The 22,453-nt window shown below is 42.4% G+C and overlaps 1 protein-coding gene across 5 annotated transcripts in view; it reads left to right on the top strand.

The window, feature by feature from the left end:
• Positions 1-22,167, top strand: part of MCU (mitochondrial calcium uniporter) — an 83,570-nt gene extending 61,403 nt beyond the window's left edge. For 3 of the 5 annotated variants that reach the window (XM_042818336.1, XM_042818334.1, XM_042818333.1), the window contains 7 exons: positions 5,595-5,664; positions 10,284-10,454; positions 11,647-11,751; positions 13,848-14,008; positions 14,459-14,662; positions 16,058-16,174; positions 17,280-19,245. In XM_042818336.1, the coding sequence (XP_042674270.1) occupies positions 5,595-5,664; positions 10,284-10,454; positions 11,647-11,751; positions 13,848-14,008; positions 14,459-14,662; positions 16,058-16,174; positions 17,280-17,357 (906 nt within the window). In that variant the 3' untranslated portion in view covers positions 17,358-19,245. Of the gene's footprint in view, positions 1-2,443; positions 2,471-5,594; positions 5,665-10,283; positions 10,455-11,646; positions 11,752-13,847; positions 14,009-14,458; positions 14,663-16,057; positions 16,175-17,279; positions 19,246-19,334 lie in introns of those variants that run through there. The other 2 variants (XR_006168736.1, XM_042818335.1) reach the window with 2 other exon arrangements.
• The last annotated feature ends 286 nt before the right edge of the window (positions 22,168-22,453 follow it).

Below are 22,453 nucleotides of genomic sequence, written 5' to 3'. Positions count from 1 at the left end.
TGGCATCACAAACTGCATGGGAAATATTCCAGCCCCAGTTTCTTACTGCTTGAGGTAGAAATGTCTGTGGGAGGCTGAGAAGGAAGGAGTATGGTGGTCCGGAGTACTGTGGTTATCTGTCTCAGGTCAAGTAGGAATAGCGTAACACTCTGCAAGCTGTTGGCAGTTGCAATAAAATTATCCTGAGGATTTTTGTTGTTTGGGGTATGGGGGAGGAAAGTGGGACATTGAAAGCATCAGGAAAGCACCTGTTCAAAAGCTACAGGGGCCGCTTGACCAAAGTGCTTAACGTGTCCATTAAACTTCACCTTGCCTCACTTCACCTCCTGCTCCTGCCCTCAGAGGCTCTATCAAAGTTACTGCTAGCAGTGATGCTTCCATTACAAAACTCATCATCGCAGCATCTCCACGGCAGCAGTAATGCTGTGAGAGAGGTGCAACAAAGAACAGGGAGGAGCTGCTTCATCCTCTTTAAATCTCCTCCTCTCTCCTACCCCCACCTCTTCCTGTGGGGGTAGGAATACCTGTGCCTTTGGAGGCAGATGGGCAGAGGAAGCAGGATCAGAAGGGAGTATTTATAGCTCACCTCCTGTTTGTGTTCTTCTACTAGCAGATGTGATGTAGCTCTGTCCTAACCCTGGGAGAAAATTCAGACAGGAACGAGCAGAGTGGTTAACAGAGGACCGTTTGCTCATGTGTAGGTCGTACCAAGAGCTTCAAAATGCCAAGATTAACACTTCCCACATCTCACTGGCATTGCCTCCTCTCTGTCCATCTCCTCAGCCCAGTTTAAAAATAAATACAGAAAACGGTGGTGTTCAGGCTGGTTCTCGTTTGCTTGACCTTCATCCGCAGAAGCGTTGCCCTGTGGAGGCAGTGGGTGCAAAGTGTTCTTTCTGAGGCAAAATCTGACTTTGAGAGTGGGATATGAGAAAGGACGTGCTTGGTGAAGAGAAAGAAATGATTTTAAACCAGTGGGATTTGGTCAGCTTCCTAGAGATGAGCTGGATGGTGAAAATGGCAGTGAGGACTTTCTTTCCTTGCCACGTTCCAATCTGTGCTCAAATGGTTGGCGTTTTTGCTGCAGGGCATCAAAAATTTGTAGGCTGAGCACTTCTCCTGCAACAGTAAGGGCTGTATCAGGGTGGCAGAGCGTACTTTATGGTTTGCCACGCTCCCAAACAGAAGCACACTGTGTTCCTTAGAGGAAATATTTCACGTAATATTTCCTGTGTGGACATCCCCAGAGGCTGTAGCAGCAGTAAGTCGGAGGAAGCCTTCTGTACAAGGTTACTCTTATTTGTTGAACAAGTGCAATTGTAAAATGCCATTTCTAAATCTGAAAGAAGTCCTGGAAGCAGGCCATAGAGCCCAGATGATGTCTGGGAAGAGTGGAGGTGGAAAAGAAGGCGAGAAAAGCACTCTGATGCCAACTGACCCATTTCTATCTTTTCAGAAGGCCCTGAGGAGTCCAGGAGGGTGCTGAGGAGAGAGATGCACAGGAGCAGGGCTGTGCTGGCTGAGGCAGCGGCATGGCATTATGCTGTGGCTGCTTGCTGGCCCTTGGGCAGGGGCTGCTGGAGAGGGGTTGTCTCATCCTGATGGCTTCACTTCTCACATTTTGAGTCTGAGCTACAATTCCAGGGTCAGCGTTGGTATAGAGACTTGAAATGGCCTTGTCTGTGCTTAGAGCCTTGCAGTGGTTTGTACTTGAGGATTTCCCTTGCAGAACTTGTTTCAATAGCTGTGGTTTGGCAATGCTGTCCTCAGCCAGTTCTAGAACATCTGGGGAGTTTCTGGAGGGTTCCTGTAGTCCCTCCCCAGGGTGAAGATGAGCCCCTCAGTGAGGATGTTGGTACCCCTGTGGAACTGAGAAAAGGACAAGAATGCTGAGAAAGAGGAATGAGAATAAAAGGGAAGTGTGAGGAGCAGCCCTGTGGCAACCTGTGCCTTAGATTTCTGCTCAGAACATCATTTTCACTCTGTCTACTCTGGCTTGCAAAAACACACTGGTGTAAGGAGAGAGCAAAGTGGGAGGGCAGGACCCGATGACTTAGAATAGAAGCACCATTTGAAAGATATTGGAATGTCACAGGCTGAATATAGAAGGAAAGGATCAAGAAAGGGAGCCCTTCAGCTCTTCTGGGGTGCTTGGATGGGGCGGATGTGATAGCTCAGGGATGCTTGCAGCGATTTTTGTTGCTGATATGCTGGCGGGGAGGTTTACTGAGCAGTCACAGTTGTTCTTTTTTTTTGGTGTTGTGACAGTGGGGAGAGAGAAATAGCAACTAGGAAGGTGAGCTGCTTCACCAGTGGCTTGAGGTAGCTTCTGCAGAGGAGGCCCCTTGTTAGTGGTGGTGAAGCTGGTGCTTGCAAATGTACCTTGTTAATTTCTCATCGTGTGAATTTGTTACACAGACAAGGCTCTATTTCACAGAAGCTCTGCAGATGATGGTTAATGGCACTCCAGGTAATGACTTAGCAGCATGTTTTGCTCATGTTTTAGATAGATGCACCTTTTAATATTTTGCTTTTTTTTTAATAACTCTTCTCTGACTGCAGTCACCCTTGGAGGCTTAGTACTCTGTCCTTTCGTTTGCTAATTGTACAACATGCAGAAGGTGAGCTCTGCCAGATTGCTCCCTCTTTTCCTGCTGGAGCGTACTTGCTGGCCCCTAAAAGGTTGATTTTTCCAGTTTCAGCTTTGTTTAACTTTGTTGCTGGTGTAGATTTGAACTAACTAGTCAGACCTCTAGAGATGCTGGTGTTTTGCTTTCAGATTGTCTGATGTAGGCCCTGATAAGGCAGGAGAGAAAGTGCTGTTGTAGACAAAGGGCTGTTGGTGGGTTTTTATTTTGGTGGTTATTGTTGTTTTTAACTCTTGCTCTTTTGATCATTCTGGGAGTGAAGCTGCCATGTAACCCTGAGCCTCCTACCAACACTAAGAGAGGAGAGGAAGAATTGAATGGATGCAAGAAATGAATTCCTGCTCGTGCTGTGTTTGGGCATGCAGTGTCATGAAGTTACTTAGAGCTCCTCATTTCAGTATTGCCTTTCAGACCCAGAGTGCCACTTGCTTTGGAAGTCTCAGCTGAAACCTCACTGTGGTTATTCCACGCTTTGAAGCAGTGAGCTGTTGATGGTCTGCAGATGGTGAGATCAAGTCAGCCAAGCTTGAAACAAGTTACTCTCCACTACCCTGTGCTTACTTTGATCCAAAACTTCAACCTTCTGTCACAGTGTCTGTTGAATTGCAGACATAGGATAAAAGGTTCTGACATTTTTCTCCAGCCCTGTTTGAAAACGGTAGCTGCCCTTCAACAATAAAAATGATCGCTTATTCCTTAAGCACGCCCAGATCTGGGATGACGGGAGATGATGTTTAGGTCTCTGCTGAGTTTGTGTTCATTTGTTCCTCTTGCTCTAACCAGTGGAGACTGTTTCCCTAGTTAGGAGACTTCTGAGAGCAGCATCATAAGGCACAATTCAGATCTGCTGCAGTGACAGATAGGAGTAGTTCAACCAGTATCTCCTTGTCTAAAATGTAGTGCTGGTTACTGCTGTGTGGCTGGTGAGAGAAATGGTCCGAGACATTAAGTCCAGGGATGCCTCAGCCCTTCCATTACTCAGCTGACATGCCCTGCTTTTCAACCCATTTTGCCTTTTTCCGTTCTTGCCTGTATTGTGTGAAGGCAGGCAGACTGGAGCTTATGCCTGTCAAATGCTCATGGCCTTAAGGTAAATTCGTTGCAGATGCAAGCTGGTAATATCTTTCAGATGTATAGCTATTTTGTGGTGAGATAAAACTGGATTTGGTGTGTTTGAGGATTTTCTGAGAGCAGCTAGTAAAATGCATGGGCTGCTGTGCAAATGTGGTAGGAAGGCAGGCTCCTAGTGAGCAGTATTTCAGAAATAATGGTTGCTTCTATGCAGAAGGGAGAAGGAAAGCAATGAGAAGCAGCTCTCCACATGATCAGGGGAAATAAATATGAAAATGGGCCTTTGGGAAAGTGTTCACACAGACCATTCCATGTCCCACTTACTGTTTATATTTGGTGTGATATTTTTTTTTGGTAGAAGAAAAGCAATTGAATTTAAGGATTCAAATAGGAAAAGGTCTGTTGGTTGTGGGGCTTTTTGTTTAAATTTCCAGATGCTTCCCCTTCTCAGGTACCACTTGATTCTGAGTTCAAGCTCAAAACTGGCTTTACAGTGTAATAGTGATACCAAGTGATGTCAAGTACCTTGACTTGCCTGAAATGCACGCCTGCATGGGTGGATAGTTCGCTTATTCATGTTTAAAACATCATTATTTCATATTGGGTAGATTCCTGGTTGCTTTGTAGTTGCATAGAAGTGTTTATCAGTTCAGAAGACCTGTTTTCAAGTGCCAGAAGGCAAATTTATGTTCTGATTCCCAATGTACAGGTGTTTTACACATGTTACATTTTCCAAACGTTTTTCAAAACAGGCAGTTTCCCACTTGTGTGCAGTTGCAGCTGTTTAAAGCTGAACTCTCCTTTGCTGTTAACTCAATTGTGGGAAGCTGAAAATGCAGTTGCAGCAGCAAGCAAAATTGAAAATGACTTTCAATGAAAAGTGATTTTTGTTGTCAGGACTGAATGGAGCATAAATACAGTGCGGAATAGAGCAAGTTTCCAGAGCTGTCAGAGCACTGACCTTCTGGGCACAGGCCCTGACTGTAAGACTGACGTAGCTGTGGGACTATCCTGGATTTGTGGAGCAAGCTTCAGAAGAAAAGATAGTTGAAATGAGTTATTGAAAGTATCTTCAGAAATAATCAACAACGGGTTTTGTTTGCAGGCTTCCATTAGAAATCTTGAAACAAACCCTATCTGTGGGCTGCATTCATGGAAATGCAGACTTGGCAGCTGAATTTTTGGTGATCATTGACTGTGTACCACTGTGGGCAGATAGAGCTCAGTAGCAGCTCTCATTCTTTTCTATAACGCAGCTCCTGCTTGCCAGAATTTTACTGGGTGGATGTGCTGGTTCATGTGTAACTAATCTAAAATAACATCTTAGCAGACAGATCTTAAATAGGCTTTACATTGGTCTGATTGCCTGTTTTTATGAACAAATTAGTCCCTTACCAAGACTGAAGAATGTAAGAGCCGTTCGTGCACTTTCTTTTTCCATTAGACTTACTCCTTTTATAGCTCAGTATCAGGGTTTTTGTTTCTGCCTCAGACAATTTGTTCTACGCCCAGGTGTGTTTACTACTTGTATCTTAGTTTGGTTTCCCCCTCTGTAAGGAGGAGGGAAAATATGTAGTTCAGCAGAGAAAACAACCGAGGAGAATGAACCTCTTAATCAAGCGCTCCCTAATTCTTCACCACTTTACACTCAGAGTGTTGAGAGTGATGCGCGTAGAGGTGAGCCTGGCCGAGAGGAGAGCCGTGCTGGGAGGCAGATGGCAGAGCTGGGGCCGTTCCCGCAGGTGCTCCGGGCCGGTGGTGGCTAGGAGGAAATGCCCAGCGCAGGCGTTAGGGTTGGGGGGGCGGCTGCGGGCTGTGATTCTGTCAGGCAGCGCGACTCAACATTTGTCCTTTTGCTGTGCTTGTGTTTTCTAGGTGCATCAGAGGCTTTCTCCTTGGCAGAGTGTGAGAGTGGTCTATTGCAGTACGGTAGTGCCCTCTGATGGTGAGTGACGCAGAGAAACTCTGGGCTCGCTTTTGGCTGAAGTCGTGTTGCTGACCCCCTTTCCGGTTGAGTCTTTGCTGACTAGGAGGTAATCCCATTTTTGAACGGAGAAAGTGAAAGAACAAAGTCAGACAAGAAGAATCAAGGAAACGGTCAACTTCTCTAGTAACTGCCCTTATAGAACTGGGCAGGCTTTACAGTGAAGGATCTTATATTGCATTTAATTGTCCAAAGCTTTCGTCAGGCATCTTCCTGATTTGTGGCCTTGAGGTCCTTGTTTCAAGATACTGTGTGCCTTTGTAACTTGTGTCTAATGAAAATGCACTTCATCCCAGGCACTCGAGTGGTTGAAAGCGCTCTGTCTGCTGCGGTGAATTGTGAAGCCACGGCAGTTTTGTTCCTTTATTCAAATTCTGGGACAGCTCTAGCATTAAGCTTTTTCTGATATGGTTGTCATAACATAAAGCAAAGGAATGTACTGCTGAGGTAGGTGGAACTTTAAAAAAAAAAACTCAGTATGTGAAATGCAGTGAGGAAACAAACAGCTTTGAGATAACTGCCTGCTTAACATTTGCTTGCTGCGAACAGAGACTGGAGTGCTTATGCTGACAGACACAAGCAGTTAGTGGATCTTCTTACCATTAAAGCTTGTTAATAAAGCCTGAAAGCTAACAAAGTAAAGGGCTCTGCTGCAATTGCTTCCCCTGCTGGGATAGTGACTGTGTGCAAAAACAAAGGGAACAGGACTGCTGTGGAGCACTGATAGTAATTGAACTGGAAGGCTTAAACAGGTGGAAGAGTAGGGGGCAAATACAAGGTTGAGAGAATAATCTGTGTATAGCTACTTGCTTGATTTGGTGAATCTCTTGTTATATTATGCTTGAATATTTTCCTTGTTACTTTTCCCAATAACTTTGTGTTTACCAGCAGCATGTGCTCAATACAGACTTTTCTTTTCTCCATACCTTTTTTTTTTTTTTTTTTTCTTATAGCTTGCTTTATAAAGTGCTCAAGAGCCCTTTTGCTGGAGCACATACACTTCAAAACTGTGGTGCATGGATGGAATTCATACCTCAAAGCAAGCTCATGTTAAATATAGCATGTAAAGCTTTCAAAATTATCCTTAGTCATTTTTGGCAGTGCTCCTGGCCAGGTTGTAGGTAGTCTGTAAACTTAAGTGCTTGTATACAATTACTTGTACACGCATTTAAATAGTGGCCTGAAACTTGATCGGTAATGATTAGCCCAGGTATTACCTCTAAACTGCAAGTAAGTGAATGAAGCATTTTGACACCTCACTAATTATAATTCTATAAATATGATGGAAATATAATATTAAATACATGTTTGTAGAAGAAGTTTTGGCCCCTTCATGGTCGTTTTCCTCTTGCGGACCATTGATAGCACTGTCAGAGCAGAAGGAAGCAAAGCAGACAGCCATATTGACAGTTAATAACCTTTAATGGAGCTCTGTTATTCCTTGTTAGGTTTGTGTTATTGACAAGTCCTTCAGGTGTTCTATTTACTGTTTGTTGGTTGTTTTTTTTTTAACTTCCTTCTGAGCTCTTTCCTCTTCAGTGTGGTAAAAACTGGACCAGACCTCTTGTGTGGGGGATGATGAGAGGATCAAACTGCAATTGTAGACTTTAGTACCAGTGAATTAAGCTAGATAAAGACTTCTACAAGATTCTTGTAAGGAAAACATAAGACAGCTGTAATTCTGGGCTTGCTGGAAGGAAACAATTAGTGCTACAATGCTTCCCTTAAGCTGTTGAAGCTAAGAGATTTTGTGCATGCTACTGCTGATGGTAACTGTTGGTACACTCTGACCTACTGCATCTGTCACTGTGGTCTCCATCTCCATCTGGGTTGTGAAGAGTTAAAATGTCACCAGACTGGGGCTGTGTGTGCTTTCTTCAAAACTGGCATTTACAGAACTGGGCTGCTGGCTTGCACCAACAGGATGAACAGAAAAGAGTTGGTGTAAATGCTCCTCTATTCTCCAGTAAACTTGCTCACTGCCTGTGTGATCAAGGTAGCATTTTAAGTTGTTTCTTGTGTCAAGTGAGTTCTCTGCAGCAGTCATGTAGTTATATAAGCAGTCCATAAGTTAATATTGTATGTGCTGCTCACAGAATCAATGAAGTCAGTGCCTAAGTAGCTGTTATAAGCTTATAAACGTGTTGATCCTACCTTTTGTAGAGAAATCAGAAGGGTAAGTTGATGCTGGTTTATTTCTTACCAGCCTCTTTCTCAAATACTTGAGTCAAAGACAGTGAAATCTGATGGCTGGTGTCACAACAGCTGCTGATATGGAGCTTGAAATTCTGTCTAACTGTCCAAATAAACTGGCAGTGCTTTATTTTTTCAGTAAATATCTTCTGAATTTTAAGAATTGAAACAGTGATGCTACTGAAATCCTGTCAGGTGTGTCAGAGTCTTGTGAATAAGTTTTTGTCCCTTTCTGAGTTGTCAGACCTCTTGAGATGCTTTAGTCATTTTAGATATCCGTATCTGGTCACTTCTACCTAGTCTTAACGATGGCATGAGGACATGTCTGTCAGCACTAGATAGCAATCTCCTGGAAGAGTGAAGAAAGCCTTTGTATGCTTCATTCAAATTTTGAAGGTGTGTGATGGTAAGCTAAAAACCTGAGTGAGTCCCTCTTATAGTGCAATAATGTGATACGTTGTGTAGCTTTTTTCAACATCTGAGAGTCTCCTTTTTCAGAAAAAAACAAACAAACAAACAAAAAACAACCACATGCTGCCCCCAAGATGTGTCCCAGTATGCAAATAATCCTGTTACAAACGAGTTCATCATCTAATGGCAGGTAACTCTAAGGGGGAGGTATGAAAGCTCTCTTTGCAGAGCTTTCTAAATAGCAGAATGCTGAGAATCGCTTCCTTTGTTGGTTGAATTTACTTCTCTTCCGCTTCCTCTGAGTTTTTTTGGCCAACTGGTTTTCATATTAGTTGCTTGACTAGTAGTCAGCACAGGCATTAGGTGAGTTAAGGTATGCAGGCTACTCTGAAAGTAGCGCCTCATTATTCTGCGGAAACTGCAACAGATACAAAGAGCACAACAACATTTAGATGCAGCAAATTCTCAGCTACAAAACACTTTTTCAACATAGTCACTGCCATCACCTACACGTTTTCATCAGTGCTGAACGAGAGCTTCCGTGCTGAGCTCATCACCATCTGCGCCAGTGGAAGTGACCCACAGTTGCCTCAGCTGAAACACAGCACCCAGCGCCTCGCTGTGCTCACGTCTGCTGTTTGGTCTCCATGAGTGTTCAGCAAACATCAATGAATGTCAGTGGGTACCATTATTTCTGCATGGAAGAATTCAGTTCCACGCCTTGGCTTCACACATCCTTCCATATTAGACTCCATTTGGTCAGACAGACCCTGTGCTGCCATCTGTTGCACAGCAACAAAATGGAGCGGGATACTGGTGGGAAGGTTCAGTCTTTTACTGTCGTATCACCGCTGTGTGTCTGATGTCAAGGGCCAACAGAATAAAATGGGAGGCATTAGTTTAGGAGCAGCCCTTATCGATGGTGTGGTTTGTGCTGCTGGCCAAAACTACAACAGGTGGAAACATCAGGTGCAGTGTGAGTGGTGGTGACTGCATAATCGTGGAGGCACAGTTTGCAACAAAAATGACAGCACATTTTTACATAAAAAAATATGCAACAATTTCAAGTGAATCGTTTTTAGGTGTGCTCATTATAACTTAACAGTTGCTACATTTGAGGAGATTTTTGACTGTTCATGACTCAATAAAGGGCTTAGGGAAGTGAACTTCCAACTTTTCAATGTATGGATATCCTGAAGTGCCTGGAGAGGGTTGTCTTTCTGGCAGTAAGATAATAACTAGCTTACAGTTCATATAGATCACCACAATAAATTATAGGAAGGTGCACTGAAATCCTTGAGAACACTTTTGAAAAAGCTCCTGACAACACTAAGGAAATGGAAAAGATTGTTTTATCTACACTGAAGAAATAATGTCTGTCTTCTGAAGTACAAAGTGTATTGATCCCATGAATTTTAAATGAAGTGACCTTGAAACTTAAACTCAGAGTGCTGTTCCTACAACCTCATACTCCTGACAACTCTCTTAAATATTTGTTGCTTGAAGACAAAGAGCAGGAAACTAGAACTTAACAAGAATAAAAGTAAGCTTTCCTTGATATTTCCTAATGTATACCACCTGCCTTTGTCTTTCGGGCCATAAATCCCTCCAAATAGTGCATGGATTGGTCTTGCACAGTCTTGAGATACATTGGTTCTCAAAATCTAACCAATACGTGCCATGCTGCCTTTGCTATGAAGGTGATTGTGCTTAGACTAAATAAATACCTTCTTTTACTTTTCCATGAATCTCTGAGAGTGTAACACATGCTGCCAAGTGAAATGGAGTGAAAAACTCTAACGTCACTTAGGGTATTTTTTGTTTCTGAAGGACATTGGCAGATAGTGAGCTGAAAATTTCCTTTGCTTTCTGCTCAGCTCATAACCTTATCCTTGTCTCCATAGGACAAACTACTGTGAGAAGATCTGCTTATTTTTTAGGATAACTTTATTTTCGTCTTTTTTTTTTTTTTATAGAGGTGACGGTGGTTTACCAAAATGGCTTACCTGTGATTTCTGTGAATCTTCCATCTCGGCGCGAACGTTGCCAGTTCACGCTTAAACCTATCTCAGACTCTGTTGGTGTGTTCTTACAACAGCTGCAAGCAGAGGACCGAGGAATTGATCGGGTTGCGATCTACTCAGCAGGTACTCTTGTTTACAAAGTAATTGATTTACTTGTCAGGCATTTTCATCCAGCCTTTCCCTTCTTAAGTAAAAGCTTGATATGGTGTGGGTTCTCAAACGTTCCCAAGAAAGTGGAAACGTCGTTTCTGGAGTAGGAATGTTCCACTAACTGACTCTGGTGTCAGGTCTGTCAAGAAAATCTAATTGTAGTGTGAAAGAGGAGCAAAAATGTTTCTTAACGCTTAGCTTCAGCCTTGAAGATTCTCTTACAGTAAAGACATTGTCTTTGTTGCATCTCTATTTGCAGTTTGAATGACTTAAAAACACACAGTGAACTTAGTGGTAGCCTGTGCTGCAAATTTACATGACCATACTGGGGCATTTCTGTTTGAGGCAGTTGATAACACAAAGTTTATATGCAGAATTCACGTTGCTATGTAACAAGGAAGTGAAAAAATTATAAGCCTGTGTTCACACTACTTACAGCATGTAAGCAGCTGCTCTATAGGTGGTTTTGTCTGAAAACCTAAATTTTGCCAAGGTCCCGTTTTTATCTCTACTAGAACTGATGTCCATATTTCAGGTGAGCTTCCAAGTGTTTCTCTGAAGGTGCAGGTTGCCTGTATGGAGTTGCTAATGAATTTGTAGAGAACTAGGTGTGAATTGTGGTACAAGGGAATGAATTTCTTATTTATCTATGAATGCTGCTATGTTTCACTTAACGGCTTATTTCAGTGTTTTGCTCAATTACTATGCATCTGTTAGCCATCAAAGCTCTGGGACATTATTAGGATGTCTTATGGGAGTCTATCTAAGTGGCTGAAAGTCCTGGCCTGCGAGAGGTGTTTATTAAGTTAATGAAGTCAAAACTGCCCAATACTGGAGGTGGAAATAATCATCTGTAATGTCTGTGGGAAGGAGTGAAGGTCCCCTAAATGGATTGTATTGCTTAAGTTTGGTAAAACATTCAAGCTGCAGAGATTAAAGAAATTTCCTTTTATGGGAAAATATTACCAATTTAGAAAGCAGCTTCATCATAGCTCATCTTGGGTTTGCCCTGCAAATTCTCTTTGCCTGGCTCCAAAAAGTGTTGTCTGCAGGAAAATGTTGAAGTCCAACAGTCAAATATGATGAGATAATGTTACAACAGTCAAATATGAAATAATGTTGCAACTTGTTTAGGTCATTGTAGTAATGTCTGTTTGCCTTACAGATGGCACCCGTGTTGCTTCCTCCACGGGCATAGATTTGCTTCTACTGGATGACTTCAAACTGATCATCAATGACATCACATATCATGTTAGACCACCAAAGAGAGGTAAATCAGCCTGGTTCTTAGATAGTAAAAACAGCTTAATGTGCATATTTGAGAATGTGGAGTATTTTTGAAGGAAACCTTGTAGTTTGTGATCCTACCTATGCAGTCTAATTTAGCTGTATCCGAGTAGTCGTAAGGGAATGATGAAAAGCAAATGTTCATTCCATTCAAGGCGGTTATTCCCTATAAGATGAATGAAGAAATGAAGGGAAAAGTAATCTAATAGTTAACTTTCTATGAGGTAGTTGAATACAAAATGAGAATTAGCCTAAAACTAATGTTAGCTGACTTAAGAATCATTCTCTTGTTTGACAGTGAAGATTGGTACTTCAAATGTTGGAAATGAAAAATCAATTGTAGTGCGTTATTGTTCACAGTGTAGAAATACTATCAAAAATTTGTAATTTTTTGCTGATGATTCAGGGATCTGTACACTTAGCATGCAGGAACACCAATTTTGGGAGGGCAGCATTGGATGCGGTGCCAGTTCTTTACTACATTAGGCTGACCTCTGCTAGAGGTGGTTTTTCTCCAGTCTCCTTAAAACCACTGTAAGAGAACTTTTCATAAAGACTTGGGTATTTAACTCGCTTGTGGAACCACCCAAAGACTGTTGCTCTCTTCTCTCTCCCCCCCTGTGCACTGTATCCTGGATGTTGTGTTTTCGCATACTTAAGACGTTATAAGCCAGAGAAGTGGGGTGAGGATTTGAACAAGACATCTTTTCCAACTGTTGTCCCAGGGCAAGCCAATTTGTATGTCCCACACAGCTACTGCTGGAGAGCCAAGTCTGTGTCAAGGAGCTGATATCATCTTGGTTAACTCGTTTTTAGGATATACACACTGTGCTGGCAGGTGAGCTCAGGGATCACCTAGGTTACATGAAATTGCTGCCTCTGATTCATTTGCCTAGGAGATTTCTATAGTTAGCTTGTATTAAAATTTGTGCCTGTAAATAGGCTCTGAGATTAGTTCTGTTCAACTTCGTAGATATTGCTTTTCCATTTTAACACAATCACCCTGTTTATACTGGAATGTAAATGCCAGGACAGAGTACCTTTAAATACTAAGGACCTCTTCATGATGACTTCATAAGCTCACAAAGGTTTTTTTTCTTCACAGTGGTATAGAAGATGCTTAGATGGGAATGGGTGGTGTTTGCCTATGCCTACCACTTGTCTTGGCACACACTGCTGAGTCATTTCTTTCTCTGGGTATGCTAGTGTTAAAGCTCAAGCTATTAGGAGTCGAAACTCTTCTGTTTGTTGTTCAGGTATAGCCCGACTTTACCCTTCCCAGAATGTAAGTTGCTGCAAATTTTCTGTTAGTGTTGATAAAATGGTACTTAAGACAACCTAAGGTTCAAGCCAAGGGATGCTACAATTTTTTAGTATTTTGATTTTAATTGACTAATGTTGAGATTTTTTGCTTCAAACTTAGTTTCTCCATATGGAGTATGTAATTCAGTACCGCTAGTCACAACTTCTTTGTAAGCTGATTTCTTTTAGGAATCCTTTTTGTATTGAAGTATAGGATTACAGAGTGTTCCAGTTAGCAGCCATGTTGTTGTCTTAAATGTAGTGAGAGAGGCTTTCATTACCCCTTAGGCAGCTCAAAATAGTGGGTTTGTCCACTGTGTGTTGGGAAACAACTCCAGGCATCATTACTTGAAGTAACTATAAGACTGCGTGTTCTGAGGCTGCTAACCTAAGATCAACAGCTGCCACTGTCAGTGAGTACAATTTGCAGTTTGAATTCTGGCTGTTTCTTGACAGCTGGTGCAGGGGATCGTACTAGTGGTTCATTTGCCTTTGAGTCTTGCATACAGGTATGGATGTAAAGCAGCTGTTCATCTCTAGCAAACTATTAGCATACATCTTCTTTGTGTTCTTCTCACACTTCAGGAATACCCAATAATAAAGCCTAATTTACTTTTGAAGATGTCGCATTGTCTTAGTGTGCTGGAGTTCTTCCAAAAGCTTTTGTATTGAAAAGGTTGTTCCAAATGCTTCCTCCGCAGAAGAATAGCAGTTTCTGAAGGGTGAGTAAGGAGTCCTGTGGATAAATGCACACAAAGCAGTCTTTTTCTTTCCTAGAGCTCTTAAGCCATGAGAACGCAACCACGCTGAATGATGTCAAGACATTGGTTCAGCAGTTGTACACTGCCTTGTGCATCGAGGAGCACCAGCTGAACAAAGAGAAGGAGCTCATAGGGAGGCTAGAGGAATTGAAGGAGCAACTAGCACCACTAGAAAAAGTGAGAAACTTCTCATGGTGTTTTACTTATCCTCCAAATGCATGCTCAATTTATTTGTTTTCATTAAGCTCTAACATGCTTCAAATAGTTTTAAAATGGCTGAAGGAAAAATTGCCACTTCATATAACAAACCACATTTGTTTCTGATGTCTGCAGAAATATGGTTTCCTTCCTCTGTAATAAGAAATGAACCTGTTATTGCAGACTGGGACTCTCGTTCAACAGAACACTTGTGAACACAGAGGTGGAAGAACCTTTGCAAAGCATCCAAAATATACTCAGAGTAAAATAAGGGTGATTGCGAGATACTGATAGAAAAGAAGTCTAAAGTTGTCTATGTAACCTAAACTCAGTCATGTCACAATGTAGCATTAAATACAGATGTGTTATTTTTAAGTTTTCTCTTAATGATATCAACTCTTTTTTTTTTTTTTAATCTGTTTTTGGCAGGTAAGGCTGGAGCTCAGCAGGAAAGCAGAGAAGAGGACAACCTTGGTGTTGTGGGGAGGGCTGGCCTACATGGCCACTCAGTTTGGGATTCTGGCCCGCCTCACCTGGTGGGAATACTCTTGGGACATTATGGAACCAGTCACCTATTTCATCACCTATGGTAGTGCCATGGCAATGTATGCTTATTTCGTAATGACTCGCCAGGTAGGACTCGTAGTGCTGACGTCGATGCTTCAATAGAAGACTGTATTTGAACTCTACTGCCCAGGAAAATAGCAAAATCATGCTTTCTGGAAGTTATTTTGCCTCTTCCTAGCCCTATTGGAGCTTATGATGGGGCCTTTTCTGGTGCTGGTCCTCACTCATTTCCTGGTTGTGTTACCGTAAGCGTTCATGTGCATCCTCTGAGTGCTTCAGCTGTTCAGTTCATTCATTGACAGACAGCGGTTTCTGCATGCATGCACACATGCTGACTTGCACCAGGGCCTGTAAATGGTGACTTACCAGCCCAAATAATCTGAGATACCAAATGAATTTCAGGGAAGTACACATCTCCAATATGAGTAAACTATTTCTGAAGAGACAAGAAAGGCTCAAAAATCATTTTAGGCATACCTTTTATTCACGTGTCTCATGGATCTCACCTCCTAACCAAATGAAGCAGCTACATTTGAATGCATGCTTCTTGGTGCAATTCCAGATTCAGTGACTAGCAGGCTCAGTCTCTTCAAAAACTAGGTCTGCTCCAATATTGCAAAACCTTTGCACAAAGCAGATCTATGCTTTTCTGGGTTCCTGTAGTTGTGACAGACTATCTGTCTATCTATCCACTACCTGTGGAGATTTCTGTTATGTGATTTGTCTCACCATTCCCACTGAAATGAAATAATCCTAGGGAGTAAGGGCTCAGTCTCTGCTGTTGCAAGACCACTAGAATAAATACTGTGTGTATCCAGCACAGTGTCCCAGGGCTCTGCTGTCGCTTGAGGGGCTGAACACATTTGCCTTTGACACAATATTTTTTTCAGGTACAGTTGTAATTTAACATACTGAGTTCAAATATGGCAGAAAACGTTGTCATCAGCTAGTACTTATTTGCCAGACTTGAAATCTCATTGTTTCAGAAGTCTGAAAACAGCTTTTTTCTACCTGGCAGCCTGATCGTTGCATGCATATCAGATGGAAGCTGTGTGATAAGCCAGTGCAAGGGAAAGTTAATTTCAGCAGGCAGACTTGTGTTGAGGCTATGTGGGATTTGGTGTTAACAGCTCTGCTGCTTACGGTTATCTGTGCTCCAAAAAGTTGTGACCTCTTGCAATAGAGTATCCCTAGAAAAGCTGTGGTATTGGATTCCTGTTCTTGTCTTTTGCCCTTCTGATTCTTTCAGTGATTCTGCTGAAGAGAGGTGGACAAGTGACTGCGTGGGAGCCTAGCTACTAGCTAGGGTCACCTCACCTCACTGGCAGAGAGCTTAGTCAATGCAGTCTGGTTTTATGCCTTAACTTCCAAAACACATCTGTTATGTACTGTACTAATAGTATCCCATGTTGTGATGCATTATTCTTACCTTCTGTATTTTTTTTTTTTTTTTTTTTTTAGGAGTATGTTTATCCAGATGCAAGAGACAGACAGTACTTACTATTTTTCCATAAAGGAGCCAAAAAGTCACGATTTGATCTAGAGAAATACAATCAACTCAAGGATGCAATTGCTCAGGTAATAAAGAGTTTTTTTCTGTAGATAAGGCAAATTACTGCTTGTGAGTTCATCTGTTATTAATAGATGCACCTCAGATGAGAATGGTTCTTAGGTTTTCAGCTTATTTTCTTGTCACAGCTCCAGTGCAATCACTGAATTAGCTTTGATGTGCCCAGGAATAGAACAGCTAGAAGTGTAAATCAACATGAAACAGTTCCCTGTATCTGTCTGTAATGGCCTTTTTAGAGACTGCTAGCAAACTTTGAGTTGCTTCAGGCACTTCATGCCTCAAAGGAGCCTAGTTCCAAATGTTGCTTTCTTCTCAGTTCCTACATACCAGATGGATTTAGTGAGGGCTGAAAACTTGCATCCGTTCAGTTTATTTCTCCCTCACAGCAATTCATTGCACTGAATTGAAGACCTGGAAAATACTGCTCAAGAAAGTCTCATTGCTAGAAGTGATGGCAAATTTCTTTTAGGGGAAGATACTTGCAGTAAGACTATTCCCAGTGTGGGATCTGATAAACAGAAGAGTTGAGCAGCAGAGATATTTCTCCTCATTTTTGTGAGACTTTCTATTAATAGAAGGCATGAGCAGGAAAAGCAGAACTACCACTTTCTCTCTCCACTTTCTCATTCTTCTGTATCATTGTTTATTCTCAAGCTCTGGAAATGACAATGTAGGACATATCCAAGGCAAGATGCGTTATCCCTCTTTTTTTGGAGCAGGAGAGCAGAGAGCTCTTTTGTGAAGAGCAGAGAAAGATCAGAACAAGACTGTGTGAAAGACTGAAGGTTTTCTTGTGCTATTCATTACTGACAGTCTTAGCCATTCCCATTAATCTAGCTCTTTTTAAAACAAAAACGAAAGTTCAAGGGGATCAGTTCTTTCCTACCATATTCCTTCTGAAGTGGTTGCATGTTAGCAAGTTGATAGAAGTGCAATGCAAGGGTCTTGAACTGATAGAAATGGTTTTCCCAGATCTGAGCCTGTGACTTTTTCTTCCCTTCCAGGCAAGAAAAATGAGAAAATACATAAATTATTTCCAATTTAGGAAGGGGCTTTGGGTTGGGGAAAGGTGTATTGGTAGCCTCTTCTTTATAATGTTTATTTTGCTTTTAGGCAGAATTGGACCTTAAGAGGCTTCGAGATCCACTGCAGGTTCACCTGCCCATCCAGCAAATTGATGAAAAGGACTGATCAGCAAAGAAGCTCTGAACTCTGGCAAAAAACCTGTTCATAGCTCTTGCCTTTTAAATTAAAGCATTGCAGGTGGAAGCTGGGAGGTGGTGTGTGGGTGGAGGGGTTTTGGTTGGCTTTTTTTTTTTAACCTTTAATCAAGATAAAGGACTGTAAGGGGAAATCTCTTAAATTTGAAGATGGGGCATTGTGGAATGTTAGTTCCGAAAAGGGCTTGGCAAATAGTCATATTTAAAACCGTGTGAACGGCAATTGTGTACAAATACAGGATTGGGGGGGTTCATGAAAAGAATGTAATGCTGGGGCAGGGATGTCTTCTTCCAGCTCTGCAGAGTCTGCCTCCTGATAAGACACCAGCAGCCTGCTTAGCTTTTTAAAGTTTCCTTTACCTGACTCAGTTCTCTCTTTCTCTCTTAACAAAACAAAAAAGGGAAAAAAAAAAAGAACAAAGAATCCACGCCACCTGGAGCTATGGCTGGTGATCAGATCTTGCGCTCCACCGCCATTAACACGCACACTTCTGATCAGACCTGGTCTCTTTTATAAAGTTACTACAAGACTGCTTTCTACTGGAAAACCGTGAGCTTTCCCTCCCCAGCCCTGTCCCATGTGCTCCATTTTCCTCCTTTGCTTATTTGTAGCACAGACTGATTGTGAGCCAAGTGAGAGAAGGAACAAGTTCTCTTTTGGACATTTGATAATTGGTATTTTGGAGTATTCCATAATAACTGTATAAACTTGTGTCCCAATGCCCTTGAGTTCCTTCTAGAAATAAATGGCAGCATTGCATGAGAGTTATAATATTCAGTCTCATGGGAGGGAGATTCCCCTCTTACACCAAATCTGATAGCCACCTGGACTACGGAATTATGAAGGCTTAGGGGATTAAGAAACTGTCTCAGAATCATGACTCCTGTTTAGCTGAACAGTTTTGGAATGTGATATAATTAAACTTGATATTTGATTGTATAATGGAATGAAAGGTCTCATGGTCAAAGCATTTTCCTCACCCAAAGGCTTCTTGAAAGCCCGGGGCTCTTACAGTGCATAACCGCTTCAGTTCTCCTGCACTTCCCCTACTTAAGTAGCTTTAAATGACCTTTGCACCCACAGGTCATGATTTCATAGGGTTGGCTAATGACATCTCTTGTTCTTAGCTAAAAGAAATGGAGGAAGGAAAATCAACCCATTGCCCTGTCTTCTAGCCAAGCAGATAGAACTCATCTTTATTCAAAGCTGGTCAGTCTCTTTAGCATCCTACTGATAAATACTGTGGAGGCAAGATGAAGGTGGGAGAAGGGCACTAAGCTTTATATGCAGAAAAGTTTGCTGCTTTTTGAAATTTCACTACTGTTCCTCACTGTGTCATGGAAAGAAGCTTCTGGTTTTGGTTTTTTTTTTTTTTTTTTTTTTTTTTGAGAACTGTGTTTAAAAAAAAAAAAGAACAGCAGCAAAAGTCAAACAGAAATCATGTTAAGCAGATGCCAGGTGCCTTGCAGATATGGAAATACAGCTGGGATTGCTGCCTATTCTCACTCAATGGCATGTTGGACCGAATGGGTGCATGTTTCTAGTTTTTTTTTCCTCCCTTCCCCCTTTCCTCTGTCTTTCAGTTTAATTACATTGTGAGATTATTTTTTATCTGTTATATCTTGTTTGTGTGATGAGTTTTAAAGGGGAAAAAAAAATGAACACAATCCTGTAGCTGAATCCATGGTGTGTGTTTGGGATGAGGGGGAGGGAGCATGGAGAAAAGTCCTTCTTTAAGAAAACACAAAAAACACACACAAAAAAAACCTGAAAATGTGTAAAATCCTGTATCATTTATGAAATATGTATAAAAGAGCAATGTACTTCTGGAACAATAAATAACTATTCAATTTTTGAATCGGTGCTCTTGAATAACATCACTTTCCCCAGATACATATTGTATGTTGGCAGCCATCTCCTGAGTTTCCTCCATTTCTTTTTGTTTAGGTGGTTTCTTCCTGACCTTAACATCACTGAGGCCACGTGGTGCAGATAATAACTTTCCTGAAGAAGCTTGGATGGAGGTCTTCTTGCTGCCATATCTAGCTGCATAACACAGGGATCTCAAGAGCAATTGAGGTGGTCAGGTAGAAGTAGAGATGTTTGGTCTAACAAAGGTGGCTACCTTTATTTGACCAGCATAGTAGTTCCCTGTGGAGGCTGGCAACATCTGGTGACATGTGACAAGTTGCAGAATAAGAATGTATGTAACACCCAGCAACCTAAAACATGCCAAGCAAATTGGAACATGCCATTCAAATACTGTTTCAAAGGAAAGTTCAAGTTTTAAGCTCACATTCCTTCCTTACTGAGCCCTTCTGAGTCCTTCAATGGCTGTGATTAATCTGATTAGTCATGATGATATATCTTTAATTCATTAACATTATGTGTCAGCAGACTGTGTACTTAATCCTAACTTTATTGGATATTAGGAAGAGATGTTCAGTGTCAGAAGATTTTTATCATGTCTGTAAAATTTCATGATTGTCAGCTTTTCCAACAGTGAAGTCTCTTGTCTGTCTTTAAAGTCAGAGATGAGGGACCAGAGGCTGTTAACGGTGGTGAGCTGCTTTTAAACATTGCTGAAATTTACTTCAGCAGTGCTGGCAAACCCTTTTCCTCCAAGCAGCTCAGAACGATTGTGTAAGAATGCATCCATTTTCTCATCAAGAAGAACTGAAGGTTTTGACACTTAACACCAAAATCCGTATTTTGAAAGCAGGAAAGCACTAGAAGGCTGTGCTGCCATTGAACAAGACAGACTGGAGAGTTGGACAGAGTGGGGTTCAACAAGACTAAATGTAGGTTCCTGCAGCTGGGGGGGAATAACTGCATGCATCAGTACAGGTTAGGGGCTGACCTGCTGGAGAGAAGCTCTGAGAAGAAGAACCTGAGTGTCCTGGTGGACAACAGGTTGGCCCTGAGCCAGCAGTGTGTTTTTGTGGCCAAGAAGGCCAGTGGAATCTAGGGATGCATTAAGATGAATGTGGCCAGCAAGTTGGGGGAGGTGATCCTCCCTGTCTACTCTGCCCTGGTGAGGCTGCACCTGGAGCACTGTGTCCAGTTCTGGGCTCTGTGTTTCGAAAAAGACAGGGATATTCAAAAGAGAGTCCAGCAAGGGGCCACAAAGATGATGAGGGGTCTGGAGCATCTCCCATATGAGGAAAGGCTGAGAGACCTAGGACTGTTCAGCCAAAACTGAAAGATGATAACTGTCTATGTTTAAAAGTATCTAATGTGCAGGAGACAAATGGATGGGGCCAGGCTTTTTTCAGTGATGTGTGGTGACAGAATAAGGAGCAGTGGGCAAACACTGGAATACCAGAAGTTCCGTACAAACATGAAAAAAATTATTTACTGTGAGGTGACAGTACACTGGAACAGGCTGTCTGGATAGGCTGTGGAACCTCCTTCTCTGAGGATATCCAAGACCTTCCTGAATGCTTTCCTGTGCAGCCTGCTTGTTGGGTAGTAGCCTGCTTTAGCAGGAGATTGGGCTCAATGATCTCCAGATGACCCTTCTGATTCTTGTGATTTCTGGAGAAGCGGGCAGCCCATGGCTTGGATAGGCACATTCTTTGCTGGGTAAAAAATTGGCTGGATTGGCTCAGAAAGTGGTGGTGAATGGAGTAAACACCAGATGGCAACCAGTCACGAGTGGTCTTCCTCAGGGGTTGGTATTGGGACCTGTCCTGTTTGATGTCTTTATTGATGACCTAGATGAGGACATTGAGTGCATCCTCAGTAAGTTTGCAGATAACACCAAGTTGGCTCGAAGTGTCGATCTGCCTTGGGGTAGGAGGGCCCTACAGAGGGATCTGGACAGGCTGGATTGCTGGGCTGAGGCCAATGGGATGAGGTTCAGCAAGACCGAGTGCCAGGTCCTGCGCTTTGGCCACAGCAACCTCAGGCAACAGTAGAGGCTTGGGGCGGAGTGACTGGTTTCCTCTGTGTAGAGGAAACAGACCTGGGGTACTGAACAACGCTTAGTTGAATGTGAGCCAGCAGTGCGCCCAGGTCAATGCCAATGGCAAGAAGGCCAGTGGCATCCTGACTTGTATCAGAAATGGTGCAGTCAGCAGGAGCAGGAAGAGACTGTGCCTCTGTACTCGGCTCTGGTGAGGCTGCTCCTTGAGTGCTGTGTTCAGTGTTGGGCCCCTCGCTACAAGAAAGGCACGGAGGCCCTGCAGCACGTTCTCAGCCTGGAGAAGAGGAGGTGCAGGGGAGACCTTATTGCCCTCTACAACTCTTTGAAAGGAGGTTGTGGTGAGGTGTGGGTCAACCTTTTCCATGTAGCTGGCAATAGTACAAGAGGGAATGGCCTCAACTTGCACCAGGAGAGAATTCAGGTTGTGTGTTAGGAAATACTACTTCTTTGAGAGCGCCGTCAGGTGCTGGCATGGGCTGCCTAGGGAGGTGGAGGAGTCACTATCCCTGGAGGTGTTCAAGAAACGTTTAATGTTGTACAGAGGGACATGGTTCAGTGGGAAATATTGATGATAGGTGCACTGACGGACTGGATGATCTTGGAGGTCCTTGCCAACCTTGGTGGTTCTGTGATTGTCTGGTATGTTCCTGTCCCACTGACTCAATTTTAAGCGCAAACAGTGCCAGAATCTTAATGCAACATTGTGTTTTTAAGACCTCACGAAGTATAAACAGCAGCATCTATTGCAATGTTCTGATGCCTCTTTTTTTACCAGTTTTATTGTTTATTTGCTTTTAATCTCTCCTCTCATTTTCTGTAAAGGACCTTTCAAATAAACAAGTTTAAAATTGTCTGGAGAAATTTGAGATTCCCTTTTGTCGTGTCAGCGAGGCTCCAGAGGAGGTGTTCCCAGCCTCTTTCTTCAAGAAACACATTTTCTTTGACCCTGTAATTCTTCTACCTGGCAGGTAGTCATGATGATGATCTCTTTGCAACTTCTTACATTGATGTGGGTTTGTGTGTTGGCTGTTAGATCATTGTACTGCATCAGTGAAGTAAAGGTGGCCAAACTTGCCTCACCTTTCTAAACTGGTGGAGCAGTTCATTTGATCTACTCTGTGGGTTTTGTGGTTTTTTT

Source organism: Centrocercus urophasianus, unplaced genomic scaffold, assembly GCF_019232065.1.
Source record: "Centrocercus urophasianus isolate 14NV4802_14NV808 unplaced genomic scaffold, USGS_Curo_1.0 seq_17, whole genome shotgun sequence".
Classification (NCBI taxonomy): domain Eukaryota; kingdom Metazoa; phylum Chordata; class Aves; order Galliformes; family Phasianidae; genus Centrocercus; species Centrocercus urophasianus.
Note: the sequence above shows the minus strand (reverse complement) of the source record. Positions and strands in the feature narration are given on the sequence as shown.